We start from the raw sequence: 17,654 nt of genomic DNA on the forward strand, positions 1-17,654 counted from the left end.
ATTCAAAAAGGAGTTAGATGTAGTCCTTACTACTAGGGGGATCATGGGGTATGGCGAGAAAGCGGGAATGGGGTACTGAAGTTGCATGTTCAGCCATGATCTCATTAAATGGCGGTGCAGGCTCGAAGGGCCGAATAGCCTACTCCTGCACCTATTTTCTATGTTTCTATGTAAGCTTCGATGATAAATGTCTATAATTCGCAGACTTAAAAGGATATTCCGTTCATCGTGCATATGCTGATTTAAAACATAGACCTTGGCGAAAAATATATATCTATACAGAACATGTTACTCAACTATCTCTCCCTCCCTCGCCCTCCTGTGAGGCGGTGGGTGGCTCTTAGAAGAGCCTTTGCTTTTTGCTTGGGGGAAGAGGGTCGCGTTGAATCCATAGAATGCGGCCCAGCCGTTTCAGAGCGTACACCACATCCATGGAAGTGACCATCTTGCGCTTGGCTGCTCAGTGTAGGTCTGAACTGACCGGCTCAGGAGAGAAATACACAGCCCGGAAACGGCCGGAGCTCCCGAGAGCAGAACTAGCATTCAAACTATCTCAAACCAGACCAGAATTAAACTAGGCCCTTTTAATAACCGCCGACTCTCTTCATACAGCTTTCATTGATAGACTAAAAAATATTTAGGGAACCGGTTGCGGTATTTATACAATTTTTGAGTCTTTAACAACTGTAGTTCAATTATTCGCTGCTAACTAGAAGAGCGTTTGTGTGAGTAGAGAACCGTAATGCAGAGACAGGTAACTGAAAACTCCCGCATACAGGTCTGAAATAGGCCAATTTATCGATACATTACCTCAAAGTCTCCATTCAGACAGTAAGCAGCCTTTCACAGATACTGTGGGTGGCTCTGAAAAGAGCCTTTGGGTTATTAGATTAAATCCTGTCCGCTTTACTTGCTCTTGGACGAAGTGGTGGTTTTCTTGGGCAGCAGCACAGCCTGGATATTAGGCAGCACTCCGCCCTGAGCTATGGTCACCTTTCCCAGCAACTTGTTGAGCTCCTCGTCGTTGCGGATGGCCAGCTGCAGGTGTCTGGGGATGATGCGGGTCTTCTTGTTGTCACGGGCCGCGTTGCCGGCCAGCTCCAGGATTTCAGCGGTCAGATACTCGAGCACAGCAGCCATGTAGACCGGGGCTCCGGCACCCACACGCTCAGCGTAGTTCCCCTTCCGCAGGAGCCTGTGAACACGGCCCACAGGGAACTGCAGTCCGGCCCGGGAGGAGCGAGACTTGGCCTTGGCCCGAGCTTTTCCGCTAGTTTTCCCTCTTCCAGACATTTCCACAATCCACAGGTTCAGAGAAAGAATGAGAAGCTCCTCCCCACATCTGTCCTTCTTATAGCTTCTGGAGGGATTCAGGGAGTGAAGTTGTAATTGGTCACTCTCTAGTGAATTTCATTGGTCGTTTCCGCTGACCAATCACAGCCTGCTTAGTCCACCAAGGAAAGGAGGGCGGAAATTACTGGTTCTCAACAGTCAGAAGCTAACGATTTTTTAAATTAAAAAATCCCGCCAATAATTGTTAAAATTGTGAATTATACTAGTAACTTCACCATTAGCAAATACTTCAAAACACTGTTTCCTTTTATCTTATTCCATATTTCCCTTGCAAATTCCAGGCTGCTACAATCAGGATTACATTCGGCTTCAGTTTCAAACTGTCTGTAACGGGCGGGACTCAGTCCCCATTGATTCTGTAATGGGACACATTCCAGCTCATCTTTGTAAAAAAGTGAACTTCTTTTCAAGGAACTGCTGTGGAAGTGAGACCAGAACTGGGCGTTCTTCTGTGAAGAGAGATAGTGTGTTCAAACTGCTCCCGTTCTGGTCTCTAAGAACTCCCATTCTGGGTTATTACACTGCGGGAAGTCTCAGGTTAATAACGGACTGAGCCGCAACGGAATAAAAAAAAAAGTGAAAAGGGCTTGAGTGAGAATGTATGACTGAAATTGGAGTTTCCCCGCCCCCCAAAATAAGCCCTTTGTCAGCAGGCGCTATGAATGAATGGGTCTGAGAGCAAAGGGAATGCGACCAGGGACAGTGTTTGGAGTTTACTCACTGCGGGAAATTCCAGCGACGCCAAGGTCAAACCAGACAGTGAAGCTGCTTGAGAATTCAAAACTGAATCCATAACTGGAACTGCAAAGGTTCTCACACACACTCGTTCGGGAAATAATTACAGTAAATTCAGTATAAAGGGTTTGTGCAGCTCTTTCAATGATGTTGTGGATGGCTCTTAAAAGAGTCGTTGTGTTTGGGGTTTGTTCGGTCAGGACAGCGTGGAGTTTTATTTGGAGCTGGTGTACTTGGTCACCGCCTTTGTCCCTTCCGACACGGCGTGCTTGGCCAGCTCCCCGGGCAGCAGCAGGCGCACGGCGGTCTGGATCTCCCGGGAGCTGATGGTGCAGCGCTTGTTGTAATGGGCCAGGCGAGAAGCCTCACCCGCGATGCGCTCGAAAATATCGTTCACAAACGAGTTCATGATGCCCATGGCCTTGGAGGAGATGCCGGTGTCGGGGTGAACATCACTTTGTAGATGTAGATGGAGTAACTCTCGTTCTTCGACTTTCTGCCCTTCTTGCCGCCCTTCGGTGGTGTTTTCTTGATTACTTTCTTGGCGCCTTTCTTTGAAGCTGGTTTATTTTCCTCAGGCATCGTCTTGTTCAGTCAGGCACAGATCTGAAGGGAGCTCTGCTCCGGGCTCGTGTTATATAAACAGCCCCCACACTCCGCCCACAGCCCTATGCTAATGAGGGATGGGTGAAGGCAATGAATGTGATTGGTTCATTGGTCGCGTTGTCAATTTCCATTGTTCCATATGTCTCTGATTGGTCTCTTTAAACATCCAATCAAATTTATTGCTCGCCACAATCTCAAATTCTTGTATGAGGTCATCAGTTACATCCCCTCCAGATTTATACTCTGTTCTTTATGTTTCTATTCTGCTCTCAGGCAAACATGGTTACTGACGGCGGTCTTGTGAGGAAGGTTCATTCACGTGTTTTCCTATATATATATTCAATAATCTGAACAGCAAACTCGCTGCTGTCTTTGTCGGTCTAGATGTCTAAATGTTCCAGACATTGACCTGTTTATATCCGAGATTGCCTGAGGGTCACTTCTGATCAGGACTTGGGAATCCTTCTGTGAGGGCAAGAGACCCTCACTGTCCTCCCACCGGTTAATTCAACACCTTTCTTATCGGTCACTGCTGTAACTACATTAGTTGTTTCAGTATTACCTTCACCTGGAATATGCCGTAAATGTCTATGATTCGAAGACTAAAAGGACATTGCGTCCATCGTGCATATGCTGATTTAATAAACCTAACGCCACAATACAGATCTTGGCGAAAAACATATCTATGCTGAACAAAATGTAAATCAACTGTCTCGCCCCCGCCCCGTTCCCCAGGTCACTGCTCTCTCTGTGAGGCGGTGGGCGGCTCTGAGAAGAGCCTTTATGTTGTGTTGGGGGGAAAGGGTCGAGTTGTTCAGCCACCGAATCCACAGAGAGCGCGGCCCTGCCGTTTCAGAGCGTACTCCACATCCATGGCAGTGACCGTCTTGCGCTTGGCGTGCTCAGTGTAGGTGACCACATCCCGGATCACATCCTCCAGGAAAACCTTCAGCACCCCGCGGGTCTCCTCGTAGATCAGGCCCGAGATCCGCTTGACACCGCCACGGCAAGCCAGGCGGCGGATGGCTGGTTTTGTGATGCCCTGGATGTTATCACGGAGCACTTTACAGTGCCGTTTGGCCCCGCCTTTACCCTGTCCTTTGCCTCCTTTACCTTGGCCAGACATGATGATTCTTCACTCAAATCGCCGCTGAATGTTAACCTCTCGCCTTACCCATAGTCTGTTGAGACTACCAATGAAACGAGGGCAGAAATTCCTGTCAACAGTCAGACCTCGAACCATTTTTAATTTCAAAAACCCCAATAATTTTTTTAAGTGCGGATTATGTTAATAAATTCACCATTAGCCAAAGGTTTACAAACAGGTTTTACTTCCTTTTATTTTATTCCATATTTCCCTTGCAAATTGCAGGCTGGTACAATCAGGATTAAATTCACGTTCACTTTCAAACTGTTTGTAATGGACAGCAATCAATCCCCACTGACTCTGTAACAGGGACACATTCCAGCTCAAACTGTGTAAAAGTTGGGAATCACAGATCATGGATCGATCCTCCGCACAGCCGGGAGTGAGACCAGAACTGGGGGTCCTTCTGTGAAAAGATAAGAGGGACAGAGTGTTCACACTCCTCCCGTTCTGGTCTCTGTCCGAACTCCCATTCTGGGTTGTTACACTGCGGGGAGTCCCGGGTTAATAAACGGATTGACCCACAATAGGAATTGAAAAATAAACTTGAAAAGGGCTTGCGAGAGAATGAGGTGACTGAAATCTGAGTCTCATCCCCTAAACAAGCTCTTAATTCTTCGGCAGGCACTGTAAATGGGAAAGAGCGAGAGGAACTGTGTTTGTAGCTTGAATGGCGGGAAATTCAACAGGAGCTCAACATCGAACAGGTCAGTGAAGCTGCTTATGAGAATTCAAAACTAAATCCACAGCTGGAACTGCAAAGGTTCTCAAACACATTTGGTTAGGAAATAATTACAGTAAATTGAGTCTAAAGGGTGATGCTTGTGCAGCTCTTTCAGCGAGGTTGTGGGCGGCTCTTGAAAGAGCCGTTGTATTTGGGGTGTTCTGTCAGGACAGCATGGAGTTTTACTTGGAGCTGGTGTACTCGGTCACCGCCTTTGTCCCTTCCGACACGGCGTGCTTGGCCAGCTCCCCGGGTGTGGATATGTGAACTGGATATATGAAAATAAAGACAGTGAAGTGAACTGAATATATGAAAATGTATAAGCCATGGAAAAATAACTATGAGAATGTCAGATTGCAAATATTACAACATCAGCACAATTAGCAGAATTGCAAGGTCTCAGTTACTAGTCACGCCAGTAAAATTGTAACATTTAGAAACAATGCCTGAGCTTTAGTAAAAACAGCTCGTATAGATGTCGGCTCATGAGTGGACAAAGGAAAGGAGGATCAAAAGGGATAGGCTGAACTAGGATGTCACTCTACTTGTATCTTGTTATCTTGTACCAAAAAATGTATAACTGTGTGCCTTCACAATGAAAACTTACTTGTCCGTAGGAAGTGTGTACGCTCTATCAAGAGAGTATTCCTTCTGTCTGATAAGTCTCGACCGGTGAGAGAAATAAAGACTGCTTTGTTACAAGCTCCTTTGGTGTTCGCCTCAGTGTATTCACTGAAACAGATTGAAGGAAAAGAATCGAGAAATCAACATTTGGTGTCAGAAGTGATATCTCAACGGACGACTGCCGAAAACTTGCAAATTAAGAGCCAGACTAGCCTTGGACGAGACGAGGGGAAAGTGGCCACTGGAGTGAGTATGATTTCAATACTGCTCCAGTTTCCCCCGGTTTCAAAAGTCTGAGGAAAGTTTAGCCATTCGCTGGTTCTCAGGTAGTGTCTGAACGAGATCCAGGTCAATCTGGCGAATACCTTCTAAACTTAGGAAATAAGTGTCCAAGTCAGGTGTGACGTCGACCTTGTATATCACTTGGCCCGTCCAGGCACTGATTGGATTTAAACTGCGCGGTGACGTGAAAGCAAATGGCATGTTGGCCTTCATAGAGAGGGGATTTGAGTACAGGGGCAGGGAGGTGTTGCTACAGTTGTACAGGGCCTTGGTGAGGCCACACCTGGAGTATTGTGTACAGTTTTGGTCTCCTAACTTGAGGAAGGACATTCTTGCTATTGAGGGAGGCAGCGAAGATTCACCAGACTGATTCCCGGGATGGTGGGACTGACCTATCAAGAAAGACTGGATCAACTGGGCTTGTATTCACTGGAGTTCAGAAGAATGAGAGGGGACCTCATAGAAACGTTTAAAATTCTGACGGGTTTAGACAGGTTAGATGCAGGAAGAATGTTCCCAATTTTGGGGAAGTCCAGAACCAGGGGTCACAGTCTAAGGATAAGGGGTAAGCCATTTAGGACCGAGATGAGGAAAAACTTCTTCACCCAGAGAGTGGTGAACCTGTGGAATTCTCTACCACAGAAAGTAGTTGAGGCCAATTCACTAAATATATTCAAAAGGGAGTCAGATGAAGTCCTTACTACTAGGGGGATCAAGGGGTATGGCGAGAAAGCAGGAAGGGGGTACTGAAGTTGCATGTTCAGCCATGAACTCAGGCTAGAAGGGCTGAATGGCCTACTCCTGCACCTATTTTCTATGTTTCTATGTTTTTCTATGTTTCAATCCCATCAATTTTCCTAACACAATTTCCCACCTAATAAGGATATACTTCAGTTCCTCCTTCTCACTAGACCCACTGTCCCCTAGTACCTTCGGAAGGTTATTTGTATCTTCCTTCGTGAAAAGAGAACCTAAGATTGGTTCAATTGGTCTGCTATTTCTTTGTTCCCCACTATAATTTCGCCTGCATCTAACTGCAAAGGACCTACGTTTGTCTTTACTAATATTTTTCTCTTCACATATTTATAGAAACTTTTGAAGTCAGTTTTTATATTCCCTGCAAGCTTCAGCTCATACTCTATTTTCCCCCTCTTAATTAAACCCTTAGTCCTCCTCTGCTGAATTCTAAATTTCTCCCAGTCCTCAGATTTGTTGCTTTTTCTAGCCAATTTATATGCCCCTTCCTTTGCTTTAAACACTATCCTTTATTTCCTTTGTTAGCCAGGGTTGAGCCACCTTCCCAGTTTTATTTTTACTCCAGAATGGGATGTACATTTGCTGAAGTTCATCCATGTGATCTTTAAATGTTTGCCATTGCTTATCCACCGTCAACACTTTTAGTATCGTTTGCTAGTCTATTCTAGCCAATTCACACCTCATACCGTCGAAGTTACCTTTCCTGAAGTTCAGGACCCTGGTTTCCAAATTAACTTTGTCACTTTCCATCTTAATAAGGAATTCTACCATATTATGGTCACTTTTCCTCAAGGGGCCTCGCACAATAAGATTGCTAATTAGTCCCTTCTCATTACACAATACCCAGTCTAGGATGGCCAGCTCCCTGATTGGTTCCTCGACATATTGGTCTAGAAAACCATCCCTAATACACTCCAGCAAATCCTCCTCCATCGCATTGCTACCAGTTAGGTTAGCCCAATCAAAGTGTAGATTAAAGTCGCCCATGATTACTGCTGCACCTTTATTGCACACATCCCTTATTTCTTGCTTGATGCTGTCCCCAACCTCACTACTACTATTTGGTGGTCTATACACAACACCCACTAGTGTTTTCAGCACTTTGGTATTCCGCAGCTCCACCCATACCGATTCCACATCATCCAAGCTAATGTCCTTCCTTACAATTGCATTGATTTCATCTTTAACCAGCAACGCCACCCCGCCTCCTTGCCTCCTTTTCCTTTCTGTCTATCCTTCCTAAATGCTGAATACCCTTGGATGTTGAGTTCCCAGCCTTGGTCACCCTGGAGCCATGTCTCCGTGATGCCAATCACATCGTATCCGTTAACTGCTATCTGAGCAGTTAATTCATCCACCTTATTCCGAATACTCCTCGCATTGAGGCACAGAGCCTTCAGGCTTGTTTTTTTTTTTAAATACACTTTGCCCCCTTAGAATTTTGCTGTAATGTGGCTCTTTTTGTTTTTTGCCTTGGGTTTCTCTGCCCTCCACTTTTACTATTTTCCTTTCTACATTTTGCTTCTGCCTCCTTTTTATTTCCCTCTGTCTCCCTGCATAGGTTCCCACCCCCCTGCCATATTAGTTTAACTCCTCCCCAACAGCACTAGCAAACACTCCCCCTAGGATATTGGTTCTGGTCCTGCCCAGGTGCAGACCATCCAGTTTGTACTGGTCCCACCTCCCCCAGAACCGCTTCCAATGTCCCAGGAATTTGAATCCCTCCCTTCTGCACCACTCCTCAAGCTATCGGGAGTTATCCTGCAATTCCTACTCTGACTAGCACGTGGCACTGGTAGCAATCCTGAGATTACTTTTGAGGTCCTACATTTTAATTTAGCTCCTAGCTCCCTAAATTCGCCTCATAGGACCTCATCCCGTTTTTTACGTTTGTTATTGGCACCTATATGCACCACGACAACTGGCTGCTCACCCTCCCTTTTCAGAATGTCCTGCACCCGCTCAGAGACATCCTTGACCCAGGAAGGCAACATACCATCCTGCAGTCTCGGTTGCGGCCACAGAATTGCCCATCTGTTCCCCTTACAATTGAATCCCCTATCACTATCGCTCTCCCACTCTTTTTCCTGCCCTCCTGTGCAGCAGAGCCAGCCATGGTGCCATGAACTTGGCTGCTGCTGTTCCCCCCCGAGGAGTCATCCCCCTCAATAGTACTCAAAGCGGTGTATCTGTTTTGCAGGGGGATGACCGCAGGAGATCCCTGCACTACCTTCCTTGGTCTTCCATTCTCTATCTGGCTGTGGACCTTTTACCTGCGGTAAGAGCAACTCGCTGCACGTGCTATTCACAGCATCGTGGATGCTCCAGAGTGAATCCACCTTCAGCTCCAATTCCGCAACGCGGTCCATCAGGAGCTGAAGGCGGATACACTTTCCGCACACGTAGTCGTCAGGGACACCGGAGGCGTCCCTGATTTCCCACATAGTACAGGAGGAGCATAACACGTGTCCGAGCTCTCCTGCCATGACTTAACCCTTAGATACACTTAAATTGGCAACAACAGTGCTAAAAGTTACTCACTGATATAGAAGAGAAAAAAGAACAAGGAAAACTACTTACCAATCACCTGCCACTTACCCCCTTGGCTGTGACGTCACCTTTCTATTTCTTTCTTTTTTCCCCTCTCCCTGTAGCTGCACCGACACGCCTTTTGTAGGCCTCTCGCCGACCCCGGACTCACGACTCTCCGACGCACCTACTGACGCCTCTCGCGGCCTTTTATAGGCATGGCAGATGCTGTACAATGTGGATAAATGTGAGGTTATCCACTTTGTGGGCAAAAACACAAAGGCAGATTATCTGAATGGAGTCAGATTAGGAAAAGGGGAGGTGCAGCGAGATCTTGGTGTCATGGTTCATCAGTCGTTGAGAGTTGGCATGCAGGTACAGCAGGCGGCGAAGGTTGGCCGTCATCGCTAGGGGATTTGAGTATAGGAGCAGGGAGGTCTTATTGCAGTTGTACAGGGCCTTGGTGAGGCCTCACCTGGAATAGTGTGTTCAGTTTTGGTCTCCTAATCTGAGGAACGACGTTCTTGCTATTGAGGGAGTGCAGCGAAGATTCACCAGACTGATTCCCGGGATGGCTGGACTGACATATGAGGAGAGACTGGATCAACTGGGCCTTTATACACTGGAGTTTAGAAGGATGAGAGGGGCTCTCATAGAAACATATAAGATTCTGACGGGACTGGACAGGTTAGATGCAGGAAGAATGTTCCCGATGATGGGGAAGTCCAGAACCAGGGGACATAGTCTTAGGATAAGGGGTAGGCCATTTAGGACTGAGATGAGGAGAAACTTCTTCACTCAAAGTTGTTAACCTGTGGAATTCCCTACCGCAGAGAGTTGTTGATGCCAGTTCATTGGATATATTCAAGAGGGAGTTAGATATGGTCCTTGTGGCTAAAGGGATCAAGGGGTATGGAGAGAAAGCAGGAAAGGGGTAGAGGGAATGATCAGCCATGATTTTATTGAATGGTGGTGCAGGTTCAAAGGGCCGAATGGCCTACTCCTGCACCTATTTTCTATGTTTCTATGTAATGGACTCTAGCATTTTCCCAGTGACTGATGTTAGGCTAATGGTTTCCTACTTTCTGTCTCCCTCCTTTCTTAAATAGGGGAATTACATTTGCTGTTTTCCAATCCACTGGGATCCTCTCCAGGATCCAGGGATTTTTGCAAATGCAGCCATTATCTCTATAGCCACTTCTTTTAATAGCATAGGATGCAGGCCATTCGGTCCAGGGGACTTGTCCATCTTGTCACCCTCCCGATAGCCCCTTGATTATCCATGATTGGGATGCTTTTAGTGTCTTCTACAGTGAAGATCGATACAAAATATTTGTTCAAATTCTCTGCCATTTCCCGGTTTCCCATTATTAATTCCCCAGTCTCATCCTTTAAGGGACCAACTTAGCTGCTCTCTTCCTTTTTATATACCTGTAGAATCTCTAACTGTCTCTTTTTATATTTCTTGCAAGTATACTCTCAATCTATCTCCTTTCCCTTTTTTCTTTTTTTAGTTGTTCCTAATCTTTTGGCCTTCCGCTAATCTTTGCAACATTGTATGCTTTTGTTTTCAATTTGACACCATCCTTTACTTCTTAGTTAGCCATGGCTGGTTCATCCTTCTTCAGTCTTTCTTTCTCACTGGAATATATCTTTGCTGAGAGTTATAAAATATCTCCTTAAATGTCTGCCACTGCTTAGCTACCATCTTACCCTTCCTTTGTAATTGCCTTTATTTAAGTTCAGGGCGCTAGTACGAGATCCAAGTTTCTCAGTCTCAAACCGAATTTGAAATTATACCATGTTATGATCACTCTTCCCAAGCGGATCCTTTACTATGAGATCATTAATTAATCCAGTCACATTACATATTACCAGATCTAAAATAGTCTGCTCCCTGGTTGGTTCCACATCCTATTGTTCTAAGAAAACATCCCGAATACACTCTATGAACTCTTCCTTAAGGCTACCTTTGCCAATTTGATTTGTCCAATCCAAATTAAAATAATTTGATTTATATGCTGTCCTGTAGTGTAGCTACTGTTAGAGGGCCTATAGACTGCTCCCACCAGTGATTTCTTTCCCTTATTATTTCTTATCTCCACACAAACTGATTCTACATCTTGATCTTGTGAGATGAAAAGGCTGAAGTGTTTACAACCATCTTCAGCCAGAAATGCCAAGAGGATGATCAATATCAGCCGCTTCCTAAGGAAGCCAGTCTTCAGCCAATTCTATTCACTCCACGTGATGTCAAGCAACGGCTGAATGCATTGGATACAGCAACGGCTATGGGCTCTGACAACATACTGGCTGTTGTGCTGAAGACTTGTGCTCCAGAACTAGCCGCGCCTCTAGCCAAGCTGTTCCAGTACAGCTACAACACTGGCATCTATCAGACGATGTGGAAATCTGCCCAGGTATGTCCTGTCCACAAAAAGCAGGATAAATCCAATCCAGCCAATTACTGCCCCATTAGTCTACTCTCAATCATCAGCAAAGTGATGGAAGGTGTCGTCAACAGTGCTATCAAGCTGCACTTACTCACCAATAACCTGCTCACTGATACCCAGTTTGGGTTCCCCCAGGACCACTTGGCTCCAGACCTCATCACAGCCTTGGTCAAAACATGGACAAAAGAGCTGAATTCCAGAGGTGAGGTGAGAGTGACTACCCTCGACATCAAGGCAGCATTTGACCGAGTGTGGCATCTAGGATCCCTAGTAAAACTGAAGTCAATGGGAATCAGGGGGAAAACTCTCCACTGGCTGGAATCATACCTAGCACAAAGGAAGGTGGTTGTGGTGGTTGGAGGTCAATCATCAACAGCCCCAGGATATCGCTGCAAGAGCTCCTCAGGTCAGTGTCCTAGGCCCAACCATCTTCAGTTGCTTCATCAATGACCTTCCTTTCTTCATAAGGTCAGAAGTGGGGATGTTTGCTGATGACTGCACAGTGTTCAGTTCCATTCACAACTTAAATAATGGAGCAGTTCATGCCTGTATACAGCAAGACCTGGGCAACATTCAGGCTTGGGCTGATAAGTGGCAAGTAACATTCACGAACAAAAGTGCCAGGCAATGACTATCTCCAACAAGCGAGAGTCTAACCACCGTCCCATAACATTCAATGGCATTACCATCGCCGAATCTCCTACCATCAACATCCTCGGGGTTACCATTGACCAGAAACTTAACTGGACCAGCCACATAAATACTGTGGCAACAAGAGCAGGTCAGAGGCTGGGTATTCTACGGCGAGTGTCTCACCTCCTGACTCCCCAAAGCCTTTCCACCATCTACAAGGCACAAGTCAGGAGTGTGATGGAATACTCTCCACTTGCCTGGATGGGTGCAACTGTGACAACACTCAAGAAGCTCGACACCATCCAGGACAAAGCAGCCTGCTTGATTGGCACCCCATCCACCACCTTAAACATTCACTCCCTCCATCATTGACGTACCGTGGCTGCAGTGTTTACCAGGTACAAGATGCACTGCAGCAACTCGCCAAGGCTTCTTCGGCAGCACCTCCCAAACCCACGACCTGTACCACCAAGAAGGACAAGGGCAGCAGGCGCATGGGAACACCACCACCTCCACGTTCCCCTCCAAGTCACACACCATCCTGATCTGGAAGCATATCGCCGTTCTTTCATTATCGCTGGGTCAAAATCCTGGAACTTCCTCCCCAACAGTACTATGGGAGTACCATCACCAGATGGACTGCAGCAGTTCAAGTAGGTGGCTCTCCATCATCTTCTCAAGGGCAATTATGGATGGGCAATAAATGCTGGCCTTACCAGCGATGCCCACATCCTGTGAACGAATAAAAAAAGAATCAGAACCATCTGACCTCTCAAGTGGGCGTAAAAGATTCCATGACGTTATTTCGAAGAAGAGAGATCTCTGGTGTCCTGGCTAACATTTATCCCTCAATCAACATCACTAAAACAGAGGCCATGAAAAACATTTTATAAATACAAGTCTTCCTTTAACAACGGAAAATAGGTTCAAAACTGAAACAATCGGTAACAGGACATCAATTAGTCTCCCCCATGGAGAAATCAAGGAATCGACTCACTGTATGTAGGAAACAAAGCTGATTTATTTGACAGTTATTTGACAGAGGATGCAGAAAAGATTTACAAGAATGATTCCAGGGATGAGGGACTTCAGTTACATGGATAGACTGGTGAAGCTGGGGTGGTTGTTCTTAGAACAGAGAAGGTTGAGAGGAGATTTGATAAAATCATGAGGGGTCTGGACAGAGTAGAGAGAAAATATTCCCATTGGCGGAAGGGTGGAGAACCAGAGGACACAGATTCAAGGTGATAGAAACATAGAAACCTAGAAAATAGGTGCAGGAGCAGGCCATTCAGCCCTTCTAGCCTGCACCGCCATTCAATGAGTTCATGGCTGAACATGAAACTTCAGTACCCACTTCCTGCTTTCACGCCATACCCCTTGATCCCCCGAGTAGTAAGGACTTCATCTAACACTCTTTTGAATATATTTAGTGAATTGGCCTCAACTACTTTCTGTGGTAGAGAATTCCACAGGTTCACCACTCTCTGGGTAAAGAAGTTTCTCCTTATCTCGGTCCTAAATGGCTTACCCCTTATCCTTCGACTGTGACCCCTGGTTCTGGACTTCCCCAACATTGGGAACATTCTTCCTGCATCCAACCTGTCCAAACCCGTCAGAATTTTAAACGTTTCTATGAGGTCCCCTCTCACTCTTCTGAACTCCAGTGAATACAAGCCCAGTTGATCCAGTCTTTCTTGATAGGTCAGTCCCACCATCCCGGGAATCAGTCTGGTGAATCTTCGCTGCACTCCCTCAATAGCAAGAATGTCCTTCCTCAAGTTAGGAGACCAAAACTGTACACAATACTCCAGGTGTGGCCTCACCAAGGCCCTGTACAACTGTAGCAACACCTCCCTGCCCCTGTACTCAAATCCCCTCGCTATGAAGGCCAACATGCCATTTGCTTTCTTAACCGCCTGCTGTACTGCATGCCAACCTTCAATGACTGATGTACCATGACACCCAGGTCTCGTTGCACCTTCCCTTTTCCTAATCTGTCACCATTCAGATAATAGTCTGTCTCTCTGTTTTTACCACCAAAGTGGATAACCTCACATTTATCCACATTATACTTCATCTGCCACGCATTTGCCCACTCACCTAACCTATCCAAGTCACTCTGTAGCCTCATAGCATCCTCCTCGCAGCTCACACTGCCACCCAACTTAGTGTCATCCGCAAATTTGGAGATACTACATTTAATCCCCTCGTCTAAATCATTAATGTACAATGTAAACAGCTGGGGCCCCAGCACAGAACCCTGCGGTACCCCACTAGTCACTGCCTGCCATTCCGAAAAGTACCCATTTACTCCTACTCTTTGCTTCCTGTCTGACAACCAGTTCTCAATCCACGTCAGCACACTACCCCCAATCCCATGTGCTTTAACTTTGCACATTAATCTCCTGTGTGGGACCTTGTCGAAAGCCTTCTGAAAGTCCAAATATACCACATCAACTGGTACTCCTTTGTCCACTTTATTGGAAACATCCTCAAAAAATTCCAGAAGATTTGTCAAGCATGATCTCCCTTTCACAAATCCATGCTGACTTGGACCTATCATGTCACCATTTTCCAAATGCGCTGCTATGACATCCTTAATAATTGATTCCATCATTTTACCCACTACTGAGGTCAGGCTGACCGGTCTATAATTCCCTGCTTTCTCTCTCCCTCCTTTTTTAAAAAGTGGGGTTACATTGGCTACCCTCCACTCGATAGGAACTGATCCAGAGTCAATGGAATGTTGGAAAATGACTGGCAATGCATCCGCTATTTCCAAGGCCACCTCCTTAATACTCTGGGATGCAGTCCATCAGGCCCTGGGGATTTATCGGCCTTCAATCCCATCAATTTCCCGACTAATAAAGATTTCCCTCATTTCCTCCTCCTTAATAGACCCTCTGACCACTTTTATATCCGGAAGGTTGTTTGTGTCCTCCTTAGTGAATATTGAACCAAAGTACTTGTTCAATTGGTCTGCCATTTCTTTGTTCCCCATTATGACTTCCCCTGATTCTGACTGCAGGGGACCTACGTTTGTCTTTACTAACCTTTTTCTCTTTACATACCTATAGAAACTTTTGCAATCCGCCTTAATGTTCCCTGCAAGCTTCTTCTCGTACTCCATTTTCCCTGCCCTAATCAAACCCTTTGTCCTCCTCTGCTGAGTTCTAAATTTCTCCCAGTCCCCAGGTTCGCTGCTATTTCTGGCCAATTTGTATGCCATTTCCTTGGCTTTAATACTATCCCTGATTTCCCTAGATAGCCACGGTTGAGCCACCTTCCCTTTTTTATTTTTACGCCAGACAGGAATGTACAACAGTGATCGGCAAAAGAACCAAAGGCGACATGAGAAAATATATATTTTTTTACGCAGCGAGTGGTTAGGATCTGGAATGTACGGCCTGAAAGGCTGGTGGAGGCAGATTCAATCGTGGCTTTCAAAAAGTGAATTGGATAAGTATCGCAAATAAAGCATGTGCAGGGCTACGGGGAAAGGGCAGGGAGTGGGACTAGCTGAAGTGCTCTTGCAGAGAGCCGGCACGGGCTCGACGGTCCGAAAGGCCTCCTTCTGTGCTGTAACCATTCTATGATATCCAGAAAATTAAACTCCAACCCAGTTGTAGGGATTAATTACACCAGCGGCAACAAACCCCAACTGTCCGAGTGAACATGGTTCAGACCTGGATGTGATTAACGGCAACAATAACAGCAGAGTCCAACCCCCGCAGTCACTTGTGAAGTCGCTGGTGTCTCAGCAGGTTGGATGACTGAGTGAACCCCTTCCCACACACGGAGCAGGTGAATGGCCTCTCCCCAGTGTGAATGCGTTGGTGTATCAGCAGGATGGATAATTGAGTGAATCCCTTCCCACACACGGAGCAGGTGAACGGCCTCTCCCCAGTGTGAATGCGTTGGTGTGTCGGCAGATGGGTTGATCGAGTGAAACCCTTCCCACATTCAGAGCAGATGAACGGCCTCTCCCCAGTGTGAATGCGTTGGTGTGTCAGCAGCTCACATGATCGAGTGAATCCCTTCCCACACGCAGAGCAGATGAACGGCCTCTCCCCAGTGTGAATGCGTTGGTGTCTCAGCAGGTTGGATAAACAAGTGAATCCCTTCCCACACTCGGAACAGATGAATGGCCTCTCCCCAGTGTGAGTGAGTTGGTGTGTCCGCAGGTTGGATGACTGAGTGAAGCCCTTCTCACACACGGGGCAGGTGAACGGCCTCTCCCCAATGTGAATTCGCTCATGTACCAGCAGGCTGGATGAATAAGTGAATCCTTTCCCACACACGAGGCAGGTGAACAGCCTCTCTCCGTTGTGACTGCAGCGATGAGTTTCCAGCTCAGAGGGACAATTGAATCCCTTCCCACAATCCCCACATTTCCACGGTTTCTCCATGGTGTGGGTGTCCTTGTGTCTCTCCAGGTTAGATGATCAGTTGAAGCCTCAACCGCACACAGAGCACGTGTACGGTTTCTCCCCGCTGTGAACAGTGCAATGTTTTTTCAGGCTGTGTAACTGGTTGAAGCTCTTTCCACAGTCAGTGCACTGGAACACTCGGGTGTGTGTGTCTCGGTGCTTTACCAGTCACACTAATGTTGAAAATCTTTTCCCACAGACAGAACAGACAAATGTTTCTCCTTCCACATTCAAAGGCTGATGATATACAGGTGAATCGAGTGACTCTGTCAGATCTCGATATGATTTGTTGGAGTTTCCCGTCTGCAACTCCTCCTTTTCTAATATCCTATAAAAGGAGTTTACAAAAGTCAGCACTGGAAGTGCAGGATAGAAATTGAGGACAGACAATCCTAGTTTCTACGGAACATTCTTTCCTCTCTTGTTCCCCCAAAGCTGTAAATTCCCGTCCCACACACTCTCCCTCCTCCTGCTGCTGAAATCCAAAGTCATCGCACCACCTCCATCATTTCTTTCTTCCATCTGCTGTTTTCTCACTCCCTCTTCTCTGGTTGAGTTCAGTTCTACATTCCTAGTGTGCAGACTGAGAATAAATGAGGAATGATTTTCTCTCCTGGTCACTGGGACTCTAAAGCCCCGCCCACCCTCTGCTCCTGTAGCAAGATGGCCACGCAGGCACCCTGATCCTGTCCAAGAATTTGGCTAGTTACCCCGAGCGGTCAGGTCTATCACCGCGGGTCAAACATGGGGCCTGTGGGCTCATATTCGGGGCCTGAGGCCGACACCAGGTGTTTATGAAGCTGCCCAGCCCACCCAGGGGTCCAATTCCTCCGCTGAGCCCACAAGCTCCTACCGACTCGCGGAACGTCTCTTCCGCCTCAGACCACCTCCACCACTGGCACTGCGCCTGCTCAGAGCACAGTCTGGGCTCCTGTTGTCATTGATAGAGCACTTTACCCCTGCGCGGGGGATTCTGGCTACAGAAGTAAACGTTGCAACATTTGGTAGTGAAATGGGTTGATTGAGGACAGACAGCAGGGATTATTGCAGGAAATAACACAGTGCAGTGAGAAAGGAAATGCAGGGGATGTTGTGTAGATGGATTGTCAAAAGGTGTTTGATAAGGTGCCGGACAGGAGGCTTGTTGATCAAATTAAGGCTCACGGTATTAAAGGGAGTGGGGCCGCGTGGAGAGGAAGTTGGGTAAAGGGCAGAAAACAGAGAGTAGTGGTTAATGGATGTTCTTTAGACTGGAGGGATGTAAACAGTGGTGTCCCCAGGGTCAGTGTTGGGACCATTGCTCTTAATATAGAGAAATGTTCTGGGCTAAGGTATAAACACATAAGAATTAGAAGCAGGAGTAGGCCATTTGTCTCCTC

General features: G+C 46.6%; 3 protein-coding genes across 6 annotated transcripts in view; all 3 read right to left on the reverse strand.

Moving 5' to 3' along the window:
* The window catches only part of LOC139276125 (NXPE family member 3-like), a 742,865-nt gene that overhangs the window by 264,521 nt on the left and 460,690 nt on the right, over positions 1-17,654 (reverse strand). The window lies entirely within an intron of this gene.
* LOC139276124 (zinc finger protein 850-like) overlaps positions 1-17,654 on the reverse strand; it is a 226,213-nt gene that overhangs the window by 187,505 nt on the left and 21,054 nt on the right. The window lies entirely within an intron of this gene.
* The window catches only part of LOC139276128 (zinc finger protein 239-like), a 28,384-nt gene continuing 14,738 nt past the window's right edge, over positions 4,009-17,654 (reverse strand). Inside the window, exons 2-6 of one of the 3 annotated variants that reach the window (XM_070893652.1) lie at positions 15,532-16,603; positions 12,220-12,574; positions 8,826-8,984; positions 5,173-5,297; positions 4,009-4,833 (exon numbers count right to left, since the gene is read on the reverse strand). In XM_070893652.1, coding sequence (XP_070749753.1) covers positions 15,580-16,254 — 675 coding nt within the window. In that variant the 5' untranslated portion in view covers positions 16,255-16,603 and the 3' untranslated portion in view covers positions 4,009-4,833; positions 5,173-5,297; positions 8,826-8,984; positions 12,220-12,574; positions 15,532-15,579. Of the gene's footprint in view, positions 4,834-5,172; positions 5,298-8,807; positions 8,985-12,219; positions 12,575-15,531; positions 16,604-17,654 lie in introns of all 3 variants that reach the window. The other 2 variants (XM_070893653.1, XM_070893654.1) reach the window with 2 other exon arrangements.

Source organism: Pristiophorus japonicus, chromosome 11, assembly GCF_044704955.1.
Source record: "Pristiophorus japonicus isolate sPriJap1 chromosome 11, sPriJap1.hap1, whole genome shotgun sequence".
NCBI lineage: Eukaryota > Metazoa > Chordata > Chondrichthyes > Pristiophoridae > Pristiophorus > Pristiophorus japonicus.